This window comes from Carettochelys insculpta, chromosome 10 (assembly GCF_033958435.1).
Source record: "Carettochelys insculpta isolate YL-2023 chromosome 10, ASM3395843v1, whole genome shotgun sequence".
NCBI classification, from domain to species: domain Eukaryota; kingdom Metazoa; phylum Chordata; order Testudines; family Carettochelyidae; genus Carettochelys; species Carettochelys insculpta.
The window spans coordinates 6,024,687-6,042,337 of NC_134146.1; the positions used below are offsets into that span (position 1 = coordinate 6,024,687).

A 17,651-nucleotide genomic window follows, 5' to 3' on the forward strand; every position below is an offset into this window, starting at 1 on the left:
TGCAAAGCCCTAGGTCAGAGGTAATATTCCACCTAAATGGAACTTTGTTTCAGGCTGGATTCTGTTTTGTGCAACCCTGAAACAGAGACATCTCAGCAGGGACATAGAATGACTCTGTTTGCTCAGCCCAAGGCAGAGTGTAATGTATCATTGTTTACAGCACGTGCCTAATTAAAGTGTCTGAGTGCATGTACCTTGATTTGCACGTCACGTGACAGTCAACCCCCCTCATCTTATAGTTGGTGCTGCAAGCCAACCTGATTGGATTTAGTGAACGTGTGAGATGGTGTCATCTTTAGCTCAGTCCCACTGGGCACTTGCCCTCAGTGCTGCTCAGATTTTCTTGGCCCAGGAAGCTGGGCTGTTCTGTGTCCCCACCCTGGTCTTTCTCAGCCTAGATAGCCGGAGTGTCAGTTGAGATGTCCCTGGCCTTGGCTGCTCCGCTACATTTTCCACCCCAGCGTGACATTCCCAGTGGTTTCAGCAGGGACCTGTGGAATGTCTCCATTTCTCACTGCAGCCTCTGGGTTGTCCCATCTGAACAAAATGAGCATTGATACAGACTTCTGGGCTAGCCACACATAAACAGGAAACCCCTTCTCAGGCCCAGCCGACCCTGCTGGGAAAAGAAATAACAGGACGTGACTCGCAGCCTCAAACAGAATGTAGTTTCTTTTACTCTTTCCCCCTGGGCAGCCCCAATGGGCGCCATTGGAGGAGAGCTCAGGTCTCTGAATGCTCTGGTCTGCCATGCTTCCAGGGGATGTGTCCCATCCAAATGGCTGCCACTCCTGGCAGGAGGTGTCTGGCTCCCACAACAGGGTTAACTGTGTGAAGGCCCTGCCAGAAGCTGAACAGTGCTGAGGTAACGTTCATTTTTCGAGTTGCAGCAAGTCGTAAGTGCATCCAAGCAGAGAGCTGGCCAGTCACTCATTACAAGCACTCATCCTGAGGGTTGCAGCGAAATGTGGTGCTTGTTTCCCTGCTAGGAAAAATCACCCTAGGGAGAACATCCTTGTAGGCTTAGACTTGGTGTTGTACCCCAGTAATCTCCCAGCAGAGGGGTTCACACTAGCACTCCTTGCTAAGCCACGTTGCAAGAAGGGCCTGTGTGAAATGGAAAATTATATCATGGATACTTTCACAGGCTTGTCCTGTACTCAGCCTTGACAGGGAGTGCCTTCTCTGACAGGGCTGTCACTCAGCCACAGCATGAGTCACAGCAGGTTTCTTCCTGCCCACCCTCTCTGCATCCCAGCTGACATCCTTCCCTCCTGTTCCCAATGTACACCTTAGGGCAGCTGCCTGTCTAGTCATTTTCCAGCTCTGATTCCAGCACCTACAGTGAAATCCTGGCCTCCTAGTTGCCGCTCATGTCAATGGGAGCCACAATATTACCCTAGTCTCTCGCACTTTTCATAGATTAGACTCACAGAAACGTCAAGCTGGAAGAGGCTGTCAACTCCAGCCCCCTGCACTGTGACAGGGCCAGTTAATAGACAGTCCTTGGCAGGCGTTTGTCCAGCCAAGGGAGTGGTGAGGCAGAATGGCCAGTACACTCTTGCAAGTTGTGACTGAGCTCTGCAGGTAGGAATCCTAGTGAATAACTGCCAGGACCCCAGTGGTGCAGAGCAGCGCTTCCCAAACTGAAAACATTTGCGTACCCCTTTCGGGACTTCTGCTTTATCCCAGTGCCAGTCTCCGGATTGTTAGTAATTTATTTTTTGCCATGTACCCGGTGTAATCCTTTCGAGTACCACACTTGAGGAAATGCTGTCGTAGAGGCTTCACTGGTTGACTGGGAAGTAACTGGGGTTTATGCTTGTCCCAGCAGAGTATCTCCAAGGACCTGCCCCCACACTGTGGAATGAGCCACCAGAGCTGCCGTCAGGAGAAGGCCCCACTGATGCAGCCACTACCACAGGCCGCTTCTCAGACCCTACAGGCTTCCCCCCGTACACTTCAGAGTCCAAGCCCAAAGACACCACACTCCTGCACCAGCTGGATGATAACGGTATGTAAGGGTCTGACAGGCAGCACCCTGTCCTGTCTTCTGTTAGAACTGTCTAGCTAGGGCAGGATAGGCAGTTGCACAGGGGGCCCTTCTGTCTGGAGCACATGTTACTGTGGTTTAGGAGAAAACCCACATATAATGAGTTGCTGAGAACTCTGTTATCTGTGTTCTGTTTTCTCTGATCGCCAGGGAAAGGGAAATGAAGGTGGGCCATAGCAGCCATTCTGTTCTGTATTGCTTGTTCAGCACCAGTAAAGTACATGGCAGTCTCCAAAACAAGGATGGATTCCCTGCCCCAAAATCCATTTAACCTGATGGGTTTAGCACAGATGGCAGAGAGAAGGAAATCAGTCAGCTGAGAATCCCATGGGTCATCAGAGGGGTAGCCGTGTTAGTCTGGATCTGTAGAGCAACGAAGGGTCCTGTGGCACCTTATAGACTAACAGAAAAGTTTAGAGCATGAGCTTTCGTGAGTAAACTCATCTGAAGAAGTGAGTTTACTCACGAAAGCTCATGCTCTAAACTTTCCTGTTAGTCTATAAGGTGCCACAGGACCCTTCGTTGCTCCATGGGTCATCGTGTCCCATCAAGCACTTCCTGTCCCCTTCCTCAGTCCTCGTGTTCAGAATCTGATTCTGAGCAGCTCAGATGTTTCAGACCCTCACAGAACCCCCTGGGTTTATACTGTGGTTTGAATTGTCTTGGGTCTCCTGTGTAATGACATCTGTGGTAGTGGAAAATCAAAGGATCTGTCCTTGTCACTAATCCTATGCAAACCACATACATTGCCTCCTGCACTCCTTCACCTTGAATGTTACCAGTCAGCCTTACCTCAGTCCCCGAACAAATCATGGTGGGGATCCTCAAGGAATCCATTTTGAAACACTTGGAAGAGGGGAAAGTGATCAAGAGTAGTCAACATGGATTCACCAAGGGCAAGTCCTGCCTGAACAGTCTGATTAGCTTCTATGATGAGGTAACCAGCTCTTTGGACATGGGGAAGTCAATCCATGTGATATACCTTAAGTTTAGCAAAGCTTTTGATACAGTCTCCCACAATATTCTTGCCCATAAGTTAAGGAAGTATGGATTGGTTAAAGGGGCTATAAGGTGTATAGAAACCTGGCTTGATGGTCAGGTCCAAAGGGTAGTGATCAATGGCTCAATGTCTGGTTGGTGGTCCATTTCAAGTGGAGTGCCCCAAAGATCGGTTCTAGGGCCGGTATTGTTCAACATCTTTATTAATGACCTGGATGAGGGGGTGGATTGCACCCTCAGTAAATTTGCAGATGACGCTAAGCTAGGGGGAGAGGTAGACATATTGGAAGGTAGGGATAGGATCTGGAGTCACCTAGATAAACTGGAGGATTGGGCCAAAAGTAAGCTGGTGAGATTCAGCAAGGACAATTGTAAAGTCCTACACTTGGGACGGAAGAATCCCAAGCATTGTTACAGGCTGGGGATTGACTGGTTAAGCAGCAGTTCATCAGAAGAAGACCTGGGGATTACAGTGGATGAGAGGCTAGATATGAGTCAACAGTGTGCCCTTGTAGCCAAGAAGGCTAACGGCATATTGAGGTACATTAGGAGAAGCATTTCCAGTAGATCTAGAGAAATTATTCCCTTCTATTTGGCACTGGTGAGGCCTCATCTGGAGTATTGTGTCCAGTTCTGGGCCCCCAGTATAGAAAGCAGGTCCAGCAGAGGGCAACCAAAACGATGAGGGGGCTGGAGTTACATTGCTTATGAGGAGAGGCTGAGGGACTTGGGCTTACTTAGTTTGCAGAAGAGAAGAGTGAGAGGAGATTTGATAGCAGCCTTCAACTTTCTGAAGTGGGGCTCTCAATAGGATGGAGAGCAGCTGTTCTCAGTGATGGATGGCAGAACAAGGACAATGGTCTGAAGTTACAGAGGGAGAGGTGTAGGTTGGATATTAGGAAAAACTACTTCACCAGGAGGATGTTGAAGCACTGGACTGTGTTAGCTACAGAGGTGGTGGAATCTCCATCCCTGGAGGTTTTTAAGTCCCGGCTTGACAAAGTCCTGGCTGGGATGACTTTGTTGGGGTTGATCCTGCTTGAAGCAGGTGGCTGGACTTGGTGACTTCCAGAGGTCCCTTCCAGTCCTATGATACTCTGATTCGTACAGGCTCCACTCCAGATACAGTGTGAGACAGAAGCCTTTTTGTTTTTTTCTTCCCCCTTCCTATTCCTGCTGCCTCCATGGTCCTGTGATAGCTCTCTGCCCCTTCCCACAGAGGTCCTTTTTCTGGTGCAAGAGCTTCCTGTAGCTGAGCTTCTGCCCTCTGGGAAGCTGCACCATTTTGTTCCAACTACATTCAGTTATGTCTATAAAATTCTTTTCCTTCCACTGCCCATGTCTCTTGATTGGTCTCTTCCTCTCTTCTCACTGTGTCCCTTTGAGTATCTAAGTAATTCTGAGCTTGTTTGTATGAGTGACCTTATCCACAACCCAGCTGTAAGATGGGGCCATGCAGAGACTGTTTCCCTGTTAGCCCACGAGAATTATCAAAGTTCTTTCTCAGAGATTTCAAAGACCCTGTCAAGACACTGAAGTGCCACTTTTCCAACTGGTTTCTTAAGTCTGTAGTGAGTGACTCAGGAGGAGGAGGGAAATGTAAAATATGAGAAGTATCCTGGTGAGTTATCACAGAAACGGTCGACTAGCTGTAACTGTGGCTCTGATTGTCATCACTCTGTAAACAAAGTCCATCTCCTGAATTCTCCCAAAGGGCCAGGACCATGTTGGAGCCTTGCCTGGTGCTCTCACCACCATTCGGGCTAGGTGAAAGCTGCAGTCTGGCCCCAGGCCTCTCCTAGTGAATGTGCACCGAGTGGGTGGGGATTGACTGTTCAGCTCCTTCCCCACCCAGGTTGCTGCAGTGCCTTCAAATCTCTAGTAAATGCTGCGGTCACTCTAAAATGTGTTTCCCAGCTGTGTTCCACCCCTTCTCCACATCCCTCCCTTGTTCATTTCCACCTACCCTCAGGCTTACAGCACTTACTTGTCACTGGCCTGGAGCCGCTGAGTTTTTGGACAGTAGCTTTCATGAGGTTCCCAAAAGAGGGAGCACGGAGTGGAGGGGGCAGAGTCTCTCAAAGGGCTGGGGCAAGGGTGTGGCTTCAGGAAAGGGGCTGGGCAGGGCAAGGGTCTTCAGATGTGTGTGATTAGACTGTTGGCAGCTTAGTGGATAGGCATATGAAAGCCCTGGCTGTGCCAGAGGAGTGCGTCCAGCAGCTCGCTAAGCACCAGCCAGTGCAGGTGCAGCACTAGCCAGATGCTAGGCAGAGCGCGTCTGCACCGGTGTGGCTTGTGCATGCGTGGGGCCCATCTGCTGCTCTGTCCTGGGGCCTGGAATCGCTGTCAGGGGGCCTTATCATGCTGGCCAGTTCTGTCCCAGCCTTCCTGGTCTTGGAGCAAAGCAGTATGGAGAGCTCCAGGTACCCAGCATGTGTTCAGGGGTTGGTTGCATGTTTGTGGATACACAGTTTTCATCAAGCCATTTGTGCTATTGTAAGCCTGTCTTTTCTCTCCCTCACTCCTGTGCAGGGGCTCTGGGTCCTGGAGCTGTCAGTGCCATCGTGATTGCTGCTCTCCTGGGCACGTCTGTGATCGTGGCCCTGATTGTCATCACCTTGCGAAAATTCTCTGCCTCGTGAACCAAATAAAAGTTTTTCCTACTACAAGTGTCTTCTGTGTGTCTGGGCTCTCGCCTACTCACCTGTGTGCGCCTGCATAGGGCCCACTGGAGGATGCACCTCAGTGAGGAGTCTCAGGGCCATATAACTGACTTCTCTAATGCCACTTCTGCCCTCCATGTACATACCACTCCCACCTCAGGTAAGGTCAGCCACATGGGCTGATGCTGCAGGAGCATCTGTGGCCTACTTGTGCTGCTCTGAGCCATGGAATTGTTCTGATCCTTTGCTTGAACCTGAGAGATTTGTAACACTTACCGCTGCTGCCCTGGCTCCTTGCAAACAGATGCTGACAGCGAAGCTTCACTATTCCTCTCAATCCAGGGCACGGCAGGGAGGGACTCAGGCAAGGGAGTTGACTCTGCTGTGCTCACCCATCCAAGCCACTCCAGTTCATTTGTGGGCACAAACTGTCAGATACATTTCTGTGTGCGCACACGACTTGCTCTTGATGAATACTCAGTGGGCTGTGACACAGGCACCACCATTGCTGGGTTTAGAGGGATGCCCATCATTCCTTCCTGACTTCTTTCTGTTCTGGAGATGTTCCCTTCAGTGCAGCGACAGGACTTTGCATTCCCACTCCCAGTCTCACCAAACTTCAGATATGGCTGCACTCCTGAGCTGCAATACCTTCACATGCTGGTGGGACTGACTGCTCTCAGGGTGTTTCCTCCTGTTCGCAGCTCCATATGGACTCCTGCATGTTAGTGCTCCTGAGGGGTGAGGCCTTGTTTGAGATATTACTAGACTGCTCTGACCTCTGGAGTAAACAGGCCCGCAAAGGGGGGCAATTACCCCCAGGCTTGGCCTTTCAAAGGGGCCTGCAGCTCCAGCCGCCACTGCTGCTGCTTTGGGAAGGCCCAGCATTGCCCTTGGCCCTGCCCCTTCTCATCTTGCCCTGAGGCCTTCGGTGGCTGTCAGTGCTTCTGGGGGAAAACATTCAACAGCAGCCACGGCCTGTCGAAGATTTGAGCAGTGCTCTTTGATGTTTTCTATTCTCAAAAGGGTTCTTGCATCCAAAGGTGCAAAGGAGGGTGAAAATGCCAGCATGAGACTATGGAGGTAATTGCCAGACACAACCGATGTCCATTAGAAGCTGAACTCTGAGACTGTCCCACCAGCAACCACTCCCCATCACTTAAATACAAACAGAGAGTAAGCTGTGCTAGTCTAGACACTATCAAAACAAAAAGCAGTCCAGTAGCACTTTAAAGACTAGCAAAATAGTTTATTAGGTGAGCTTTCGTGGGACAGACCCACTTCTTCAGACCATATCCAGACCAGAACAAGTCTGTTCTGGTCTGGATATGGTCTGAAGAAGTGGGTCTGTCCCACGAAAGCTCACCTAATAAACTATTTTGCTAGTCTTTAAAGTGCTACTTGACTGCTTTTGGTTTAAATGCAAACAGCTATTCCCACCTGGGGGCATCGTTCAGGGCTCTGAAAAATTTTGTATCCTGTTTCACATGACAGGTTGATCTAATCTCCAGTGTAGGTGTGACTAGGTCAACAGAACCCCGCCTCTCAGGGAGGTTCATTAATGCCATTGACAAGAAACCTGCTTATATTGATGTAGGGGGCACCTAGACTACATCTGCAGTGTCCTAGCGCTGCTGCTGTAGCATAGATACACGCCTAGAGAGGAGTTTTGAATGTGCAATGCCTGGTCCTTAGGGCAGACTGATGAGGAGTGCTGTATGGCTGTCAGACAAGCAGCAGTTGCTATTTGCTAGGAAAGATGTTGAACTGTTAGCAGTAAGAGCTGAAATCTTCACTCCACAAAACAAATGCAGGCAGTTCCCTGCATGTACCAATGCTGCTCTGCAGATGCTTATTTTTGTCTGATCTACAGGTCTCTTCAGATCTTGGTGTTGCTTGTTAGGTGTCCATCTGTCTGCAGAGCTAAACATTCTAACTTCCTAAACTTTGTCCCTCGTGACTGGATCCAGATGTGAACCAGCACTTGAGCTGAAATATTCAGTGTTCTTTTAGGTCCTATTTGCTTCCACTTACTAATGTGTCCGTTAGTCTGGACAGAACTAGGAAGGGGAACAGACCTGGCTTCATTCTGGCTATGCTCTGAGACATATTTTAAACAAAACAAAAAAAAAAATGTGGCAATGGTCATACGCTGCATGAAATGAAAACACAAACAGTGGCAGGTTTTGGAAGTTGCTGGCACAGTCAGCTGTATTTTAACCACAAGAAAAACCACAACAACAAGGATTATTTTTGTTCCCTCAGGCAGCCTGATAATGACATGGGATCTCAAGTTTCACAGACTGAGCCGATCTACAGCATTAGACCACCTGAAACTGACATGTTGAACTGTGTATCTGGAATGGAGGTGGTTAAAACTGTACATAGAACAAACCCAATTCAGTGGCTGAATATAATGTCTCATGGTTGACCGTTCAGAGTCCCCCAAAACCCTGGAGAAGGAATATAGTTGTTGGCATGAGTCTGGGGGCTCTGAGAGGGCAAAGGCCAGTAAATGACTGGCAACTGCTCTCCTCCAGAGAAATGCAATGTTGGCCATTGAATGAGCTCAGCCTGCTAAAATTTACTGCCCCCTAGCCTAGGCCAATTAATTTTTATCTGGTGACTCCAGTATCTTCATTTTAATTATACAAATAATTTTTTTGTCCCAGGCAAGTGCTCAGGGTTAGTGTCAGGGCTAGGAAAGGGTCATGATAATTTAGGCCAGGCTGCAGGATCTGTAATATAATCAGTTAGTCTTAAATGCTTTTCATAGTTACAGCTTTAAACTCATTTCCTGTAAACAGCTGCTGCTGAGATTTTTGGACCTGAGTTCAGTCTGATGGCACTATTTGCGCTCTTTGTATTGGTAGCATCTCTGGATAAAGTATGCTCAATTTACATGTCAAAGTCTTTTTTCTAATGGCCAGCCCCACAAACCCAAGCTGGACTCTGTCAGGTTGAGTGCCTTCTAGCTTCCATATGCCTTGTAGTAGTTACCATACGGAGGAGGTGAGCTGTGCCCTTATGGGAATAGAAGACCTGTGGCATAGCCATGGCTGGCTTGGGTCAACTGGCTCAAGTGTCAGGGATTAAAAACTGCTGTGTGGATATTTAGGCTTGAGTTAGAGCCTGAGTGCGGGAGCCTTGTTCAGACTGGGGGGGGCGGGTCCCAGAAACAAAGCTCCAGGTGGAGCCCAAACAGCTACACAGCAATATTACAGCCCCACCCACAGCCCAAGTGTGAGTCAGCTAACCCAGGCCAGCCCCAGGTGTTGAATTGCTGTGTAGATATACCCATAGGCACTTGTCTAACTGGAGTCATTAAGCGTGTTCCCAGGTATAAGAGCAGAATCTGAATTTGTCATCTTTCTGCTGTGCGCCTCACTGTGGTATCTAGGAGTTGAATATGGCATGAAGATTTGCACTTAAACCTTAACAATTCCATTCCAGTGCAAAAGCCACAACAGAATCCTGCTCACTCTCTCCCAGCACTGTCTTGACCGCATCATATAGTGCTTGCCTACAGGAGAGACAAGTTACATTAAAGTAACTCAGTCATGGCAGTGGCGTAAGCCTCCTTTGCAGGTATGCACCAGGGATGTACAGTGGGGCTTATGCCAGTAATTAACGGCATCAATTTTTAGTGTGATACTAGTGCAAATGTGACTAATGCAAACAGGGTCTAAAACATGCAGGGGTGACTGTCTACAGGGAAGGCCTACTAGCTGATTAAGAAAGTGCTGGCTTTATAGTCCTCATTTTGACCACAGCCATGATGACGTGATACTGCCAATTTGGGGGGGCGGTGGAGGGGGAGTGGTAAGCAAGCCTGCCAGGGGAAAGTGTAGAGATCAGAAGCAGCACTGAGTGTCGAACGCCTGGAAGACTCTGCTTCACAGCATCACAGAAAGACGCTGAATAATTTACAGTCCCTGATTTAGGTTCATGCAAATAAATTCTATAGGTCAGTTGCTCTTTTTGTAACTAACAAAGGACCACTCGGGTTTGGGGCCACTCTGGAATCACTACGAACAGAGCAGACCAAATAGCCATTTGCTGTTAGGGTGATTTTTTTGTGGTCAGTTTCCAAGCACTGTCGGTTCTTGATTCCCTGCCGAAGCTCTTGATCCTTTGTTCTGTGTTTGCATGCAATGTTGAGTTGCATCAAACAAGAAAATGATTCCCTTGTCCTGGCTACTGAGGACTTTCCTATATACATTGAGGTGTCAATACTGTACATACAGTTCATGCACACAGCTGATTAGCTGGATTTACAGAGGAAGTGCCGGTCCTCACATAGCTTTTGTACAATGACCTCTAGCTCTCTGGCCAGTATTTCGCTTGAGTGCTCCTTGATGGGCATGGACTTACTACTGCCAGGCTGCTGTTGCATGAGCCAGGTGTCTGCGTGCAGCTTGGCTCTTTGGAAACACGCTCCAGTGTTTTCTAGGCATAGGGCAGAGCCTTGTGGGGCTGGTCAGTTTACATAACATTCCAAGTAAGGCCTAACAATGGACTGAACAGCGCCCTGGAGATCTACAAACTTGCTGGTTAGCAGCCTACAGTTGAAGCCTCTGGCTATGCTGAAATATCATCCATGTGTAATAGTTTGGCAGCTGATGTGCAAACTCAGTATCACTGTAGTTTCTTTTATCCTATCTGTGTGCACGCTTGCACTCTCTCAATGTGTGCATTGCACTCTGGCCAAAAAACTCCACATACTGGTGCTATTGTCTTCCATGTGCTAGCATCCATTAATGCAGTTAGGGTGAAGACCATCACATAGTCCCCTCACAGCAGATGGCTGCCTTTTTGTGGCAACAAGTGGATGGTGCTCTCTGCTGCTGGTCTATATGCGGAGAACCTTGCATTTGGTACCTCCTGGGAGGTTGAAACATAGGAGTCCAGGCACTATGTAGGGACATCATGAGTTAGGCTTGCTGAAAGACAGGGTGCTGTTGTTTTAACTTGTTAGCACATTTGCTTAGAATTGGACTCAAAAGAGTAGGCCCAGCAGCCCAACAACAGAACTGGGAATCAGGCACGAGAAGTCCTGAATTTTAGTCCGAGCTCTTGTACTCTCTTCCTCTTTGTGATTTCAGGTGAGTTGACAACTGTGCCTCAATTTCCCCACCTTTAAAATGGGGACTTTAAGTAATCTCAGAGGGGTGTTGCCAAACTTAAAGATTCTGCTATGTGCTGGGACCCAGAAAAGCACCATATGCTCCACAGAAAGAAAGCCGATATTGCCATTGCATTAATTGCCACATGCTTACTGGAAGAGGTCAATAATGGCTTCAGCTGTAGTGTGTGTGCCCAGAACTATGTTGCTGGATGGCACAAAACCCCTTCCTCCATTCGAATCTGTCAAGCGGGGTAGCTAGGAGACTGAGCTGGAATTTACTCTGGTACTTAAGGTGGAACTGTTTCCCTAGCCCAGCTGATTCTGTCCACTTGAAAAGCAACTCAAGCACCCTTTATAAGATCAGCTGATCTCTCACAGCTGTGGTGAACTTCCTGGGTGGCTCTGATGTAGTCTTCTCCAGCATCTCCTCACTGAAGTGGGGTGAGCACTTGGCGCCCTTTAGGGCTGCCAGCACAGGTGGCACTCCATTACACTGAACAGCTGCTTGAGCTTTAGAGAAGTGGCCTATCCTCTCCCTTGGGTTGGTCTCCAGAGGAATTCAAAATGTGGAGGGGAGCACTTAGTAAACAGAGCAGAATCTATTGGTTTAGGAGGGGGTGTGACTAGCATGTTAAAAGACCAGGCCATGTGCCACGGCCCACAGTACCAGCACCACCAACTTCTTCTCTCAGCTGGCAACATCTGCCCTCTGTCTCGCTCCATAAGCCAGAGGAAACTCCTTGTGCTCAAGGGCCTGGGGAGACCAGGGGTCATTGGCGATTCCTGCTGCCCAGCTTCCTCCGCTGACTGTCATCTGATTTGTGGACACGGAAACACTCCTTTAGGTTCTGTGATCGGATCTTGGGGTTCAGAATCTCCTCCGCCATTGAGCTGGGGAACCAGCCCCTTTCCTGGTCATGAAGACGCTCCCCAAAAATCCAACCTGAGGGGCAGGGAAAACATGTAACTGAACAAGTCAAGAGGACTAGAATAGCCAAGGGCAGGAGTGAAAGCAAGCCACCAGGTCAATGCTTTGGAGGGCCACAGTTCTGGCTCAGCTGATACACAAAAGAGTGAGGAAAACTCTGGGCACTAATCCCTTCTGAGTTTGCTGACTTACAAGTTCCCTGACCTTGTATCCTATCTGCAAAACTGGCTAAAAGGAGGGCTTGTGGGAAAAGCACATGCCACCTCTTTGCTAAGCCTTCCTGGCTACATCAGCACTGAGACCAAGTAGGGACAGGATGTAGCTGTACTTCTCAGCCAGAAGAGGGAGCACAAGGTAAAGGATCAATGACCTTAGCTGGTGTTTACATCAATTCTTCTGTTGTCTAGGTCGTCTCTGGCCCCTGAGGCTGCTATCCCCTGAGATGCAGGGAGTATCAAATAGTCAGAGGGCTCCAGCGATGTCACCGATCTGGAGAAACCTCCCTGTATGTTCAGAAGCAGTAGGGGTAGTGCAAATCTGGCAGAACTGGCAACCCTACGAAGCAGCCTGTGCCTGGGAAAGTTCTCCCCTTTGTGAGGAGTGATTTTAGGAATCCCTGGAGCCACAGAGTCCTTACCATCATCTGTCTTGTCCAGGATGTTGAGAACATCTGCCAGCTCCAGGGACAGCTCGTCTGGTTGCTGAGCCACGTATGGATGGACACACTGCACCTGGGGGCAATCTGACAATGGGAAGGGAGGGAAAGGGAGCCTGTTAAGTGCAGACGAGCCCTTAGAGCAAGATATGAGAAGCTTCTAAGATACCCACAAAATACTGCATGAGAAATGAAGCATGTAAATCTAGAAACTGTAACATACTATTCTTGGTTCCCTTATGGCTCCCAGCATGTTACCTGCTGCAGGACTCTACAGGACTGTTCCTTGTTGGAAAATCATTTGGCTACTCTTGAGTGCTGTTTTGACCTGGGAATGTTGCAGGGGGTGTAGCCTGAGGTGGGTGGGCTCCAGTACTACGTGGGGGCAATGAAAAGGCACAGCAGCCATGGCAGAGTGTTCACTCCAGCTTGTGGAAGGCTAGCGATTACCCTGGCAGGCTGCTCCATAGGGCCAAATCAGGTGGCCCACAGCTCTGTGATCGGCATCACAGCAGTCGGTCAGGATGCAGTGCTGGGCCTAGCAGCAAGAGATACTGGCCATACCCTTTTTGGTGCAATCTACAGCCTTTGTGCACACACTTTTGGTGCAGAGCTGCTGTTACGGCAGCCTGCTCTTCCCTGATCCAGGGTGGCCCTCGGGTATTTGCTCTTGCTCTGCTCATGCTGTGTGTGGCTTGGCCAGTTTGCTAGGGCCGTGGACCCAGCTAGGACTGGAGTGAGGGCTGTGAGCACATCTCCTCCGCTGTGCAGCAGAGAAGTGCTGCAGAGGCACAAGGGTGAGCAAGGCTAAGAGGGAGCTGATGCAAGGCCTGAGAAACCACTCACAGAACAAAGGGATGGGCCCAACCTCTGGGCCTCTGGAATGATGCGTGTGTGGAGGGGAGAAAACCTCATGTCAGAGCACCCTAAGTACACCCTGAAGTGCACAGGAAGACTGGGGGTAATGCTCTCAATAGCGTCAGGGAGTGAGGTGCTCTAGGAGTGAGGTGAATGCTTCCCCAAATCATGGTTTGTATGTGTTTTAGGCAGTGCTCACAGCGTGCCCCAACAAGGTCACCACAACTCCTGCCCCTATCTGATCACAGGTGAAAAACTGAGCAAGGAATGAGCCCTGGACACAAAGTGTCCAGAGAGGTCATATAACACATAAGATGTCAGAGAAGAACATAAACATTAGTGCTCTAAACAGCAACAAGGTGTGAAGGGTAAAGGCAGAGCTAGAGGTCCAGCCAGGGACCAAGTACACTGGGACAAGTGTTTTGGGGGCCAAGTCATGCTCGAATTTACAGTTGTGTTAATGCTTCTGGCTGAGGAGAGGGGAGGCAGTGGGCGGGATGGTAGTATCTTGAGATTTAGCATTGTTTTTCATGTCTAGTGTGACCTGGTGAGAACGGCTTGATGGAATGAAGGGAGGCAGGAGGAAGGAATGGGATCTCGGCAGGGTGTAGGGTTAGAGGTGGAAAGCAGGGGGAAAAAAAACTTTTATGCCAGGCGCAGAGAAGAAAGTGGAAATCTCTGGTGGAGAGCATGGCTGATCTCAACAGGCTCATTCAGACCACTGGCAAGACCCTGCGGAGGGGTGAGGCCTTGAGGGACGTAACCTCAGTTCCCGCATCTGCTATATGAACAGCATTTCAGATGGCCCAGGTAGGGATCTACGAAGCGGAGTGGGACACACCTCAGGGTAAATGGCTGTCTCTCCCTCCCACCATCTCTGCTGCATCTCTTACCCATGAGCCTGGATGTGAATGAAACAAACTTGGTTCTCCGATTTGGGGCCAGCGAGATCATCCAGCGCTTCATCTCACTTCTGTGACCAGAGACAAAGAAGACAGCAATGAGGCAGTACCACCATGTCACGCTCCCAACCAGCTCTGCTCACCAACCTTCCCCTCGTCCCCATGCCCATCTTTTCCTATTAGTCAACTCCACCTTTCCCCCTCTCTCTCCGAGAAACAGATACCTGCCCTTTAGGCAGCTGTGTGGGTGTCTCACAGGGAGTCATACAAACCACCATTTGCAGGTCTGCTTTCTCATTATTAATAAACTGGGGGAGATCTGGGTTTTCCCCAATGTGATCCTCCCTAGCTCCTGCATTTTGCTTGACTGAATCTCCATCCCTAGAGGTTTTTAAGTCCCAGTTTGACATAGTCATGGCTGGGATGATTTAGATGGAGTTGATCCCACTTTAGGCAGGGGGCTGGACTCAGTGACCTCCTGAGGTCCTTCCAGCCCTAGGATTCTGTAATTCTATGACTGTTTCTATTAGGATAATATGGAATCTACATGAGTTCTTACACAGATAACCTGGGGAGCCAACAGACTCGTCGGACCCCTGGGCAAGGTGTGTGTGGGGCGGGGGCAGCTCTGTGCTCCTGGAAGAGGTGAATTCTTGGGCAGAAGGGCCAGGGGCTGCCCGGACCATGGCACACTCCCCTGCTATCTCTCAATGCTGCCTGGAGTGTACCACATGGGGCTCCAGCAGCAATTTAAAGAGCCTGGAGCTCCGGCTGCCACCACTGCCATGGTAGTAGCACTGGCCAGGAGGACAAGGCTCTTTTGAGTCTCCAGACCTCAGGGCAGTTGCCCCCTTTGCCCCTCCTCCTCCATCAGCAGGCTTGCAGATGACTTGCTGCAGCAGCAACAGCTACAGGTACCTGCATGGACAGTAACTTAATCTGAAAGCTAGATCCAGTGCAGGTCTCGCATGGTGCTGGCCTGAGGCCCCAGCAAGTGTAACATACTCAACTCTCTGCGTCTCTTTCCAGTCATTTCTTCTCTCTTTATAGGGTGTTGTCCTGGCGTGCTGTGGATGGGCTTTCCATGAGGCCTTACCCCATCTGTTGCTGAGAGACTGACAGTGCACGCCCTTTCCCCAAAGGGTCAGATTGCATGGGGACCTTTTGCTTCTGATTCAGCCCTTCCCAAAAACTCTGGGCAGTCTTGCTCCTGTGGCTCTTCCTCACTTGCAGCCAGCAAACAGAAGTGACAGCCTCTGTCATTTCTCTTCTCCCTGCCAGTTTTCACAGCCCTTCTTCCCTGGCATGCCCTCCCCTGCCTCTCTCCAGTATCACCTTGTATTGTGTGGTTCCCCCACCTTCCCCCAGCTCTGCTCCTTCTCTGCACCTCCCTGGAGTCATTTATCAGTCCTTTATTTTGAATCCACTGATCATCTAATAGTTTCCCTGCCCCTTTTGTGTGGCTGCCTCTACAGCTGCGTGTTTGCTACACGCACACACGAGCAGCAACGTGAAATTAGCATGCTATCTAATCTGTGCATGTCAGATCTTAGCCAGACCTGTCAAGCATCACTCATCTGTGTGACACTCCAGCATTTTCCTAGAGTTGTCATCTCCCACACACTGGGTAAAATGTCACACACAAGCTGAACTGGTGACTCTGAGCTAATCCATGCTGCAGGGGCAGGCTCACCGAGTCACGCTGCAGGAGCCTGTCTCCACATCTCTCTCCCACAGTGGGGGCACCACACAATCTATCTATTGCATACTGGCTTTCATGGCTCTTCCAGTTCCCGTCCCCAGCCATGCCCTCTTCTGCTTAGTGTCCTCCTTGCACTCCTCATCAGTGAGTATCCAGTCTCCTCTTGGGGGTAGCCCTATAAGTCTGTATCTGCAAAAACTACAAGAAGTCCTGTGGCACCTCATAGACTAATAGATTTTTGGAGCACAATCTTTCGTCTGCCACAGGACTTCTCCGTATCTCCTGTGACATGCGCGCTTGTGCAGCTGCTCGCAGCCACTCAAATGCCACTTAGCTGACTAGCAGAGCGTCCACAACTAGTTTTTTGGTTTCTGTGGGTGCACATAAAAATGTGCTCTGCACATGGATGAAAAAGGTTGGAGGGAATGGCCAATCCACTTCCAACTCTCCAGCTGCTGGGACTCACCTTCCTTGGAACCTCATCCACTCCACAGGTCTTCCTTCATACCTGACTTACCTCCTAGCTCAAAGCAAGGAGTACCCCATCCCACTGAGCCATAAACAGCCAGCAGGAGAAGGCAGCAAATTCCACTCAAGCCCATTGAGTTCCACTTCCCCCACCCGGGATCCTTGCCACTGGGAGAGCTACGTCGAACTTGGCAGCTCTGCTTGGAGACTAATGAGTTACACTTTGGATCTTCATTGTTCTGTGCTGAGCTCAGACTAGTGTGGCTCTAATTTTGTGCCTTGCACAAAAGCCACAGGTACCAGAAGAGACCAGAAATTTAAATCTCCTGGCTTTTGGAGATTTGAAATCTGATTTCGAGCTTAATATTGATCTAAAATCTTGCATTTAATTACACAGAAGCTTCGTTAAGAAAACCCATTGCCAAAAAAAAGAAAGGTGTTGCTGGGAAAGTGCAATCCCCTGTATCTGTCTGGTAGTGTTTGAGGTATGGACCTAATGAGCTCAGGTAATAGCGGGAAGTGTATTGACTAGGAACTTAGCAACTGAGAAGGGGCCACATGTTCAATTATGTTGACTGAAATAATGCTGAGATTGGCCTTGTCCACAGTGACTGAAAATAGGAGCTCATTATTCTAGTGCTTCTCTGCCAAAGCATAGTGTAATCAGCACAAGGCTAGCTGTGATAAACAAGGACTGCCTTTGCACTAAGTGGTTATTTGGGCTGTATAGCTTTCAGGTGCCCAACATGACCACTTTCAGGTACAGCAAATCTGTTAATCACCCTGGAGTAGCCGAGCTGTAGGGCGATGGGAGCAGTCACAGTGCATGTTACTCTCTCCCCATGCTGATCTAGCAATGAGTGTGTGGGCGGCTTGCTGCAGGACTGAAGCCATGGCTGGAAATCTGTTTCAATTACTGTTCAGTGGCAAGTACTGAAAACTCCAGTTTCCTCTGATGCTTCCCCAATTCAGGGTACATATGTCATGTAGACATGTAAATACTGTCTATGTGGATGCGCCTATAATTACCTCAGCCTGTAAAACTGTGGGTGCAATGAGAGACTAGATTGAGGCCAGCCTGGAAATCAGACCCCAGGCATTCAAAAAACAATCAGCCCCCTGTTAGTGGTGTTGAATCATTTGCCCTGTCTGACCTTGTTTGATTTTGAAGTAAAAACCACAGAATGAGACGAAAAGGGTAGCCAGAGACACTTCAGCACCATGGAATTCAAGACCATTGAGCAGTATGAGGGCTGCTATCCAGATGGAGGCCAGCTAGAGGAGAGTGTTTGATG

The 17,651-nt window shown here is 49.3% G+C and overlaps 1 protein-coding gene across 3 annotated transcripts in view; it reads right to left on the bottom strand.

Moving 5' to 3' along the window:
• Window positions 1–7,905: 7,905 nt before the first annotated feature.
• NGEF (neuronal guanine nucleotide exchange factor) overlaps window positions 7,906–17,651 on the bottom strand; it is a 100,791-nt gene continuing 91,045 nt past the window's right edge. For all 3 annotated transcript variants that reach the window (XM_075004511.1, XM_075004510.1, XM_075004512.1), the window contains 3 exons: window positions 14,178–14,257; window positions 12,409–12,513; window positions 7,906–11,786 (listed from right to left, as the gene is read on the bottom strand). In XM_075004511.1, coding sequence (XP_074860612.1) covers window positions 11,614–11,786; window positions 12,409–12,513; window positions 14,178–14,257 — 358 coding nt within the window. In that variant the 3' untranslated portion in view covers window positions 7,906–11,613. The remainder of the gene's footprint in view (window positions 11,787–12,408; window positions 12,514–14,177; window positions 14,258–17,651) is intronic.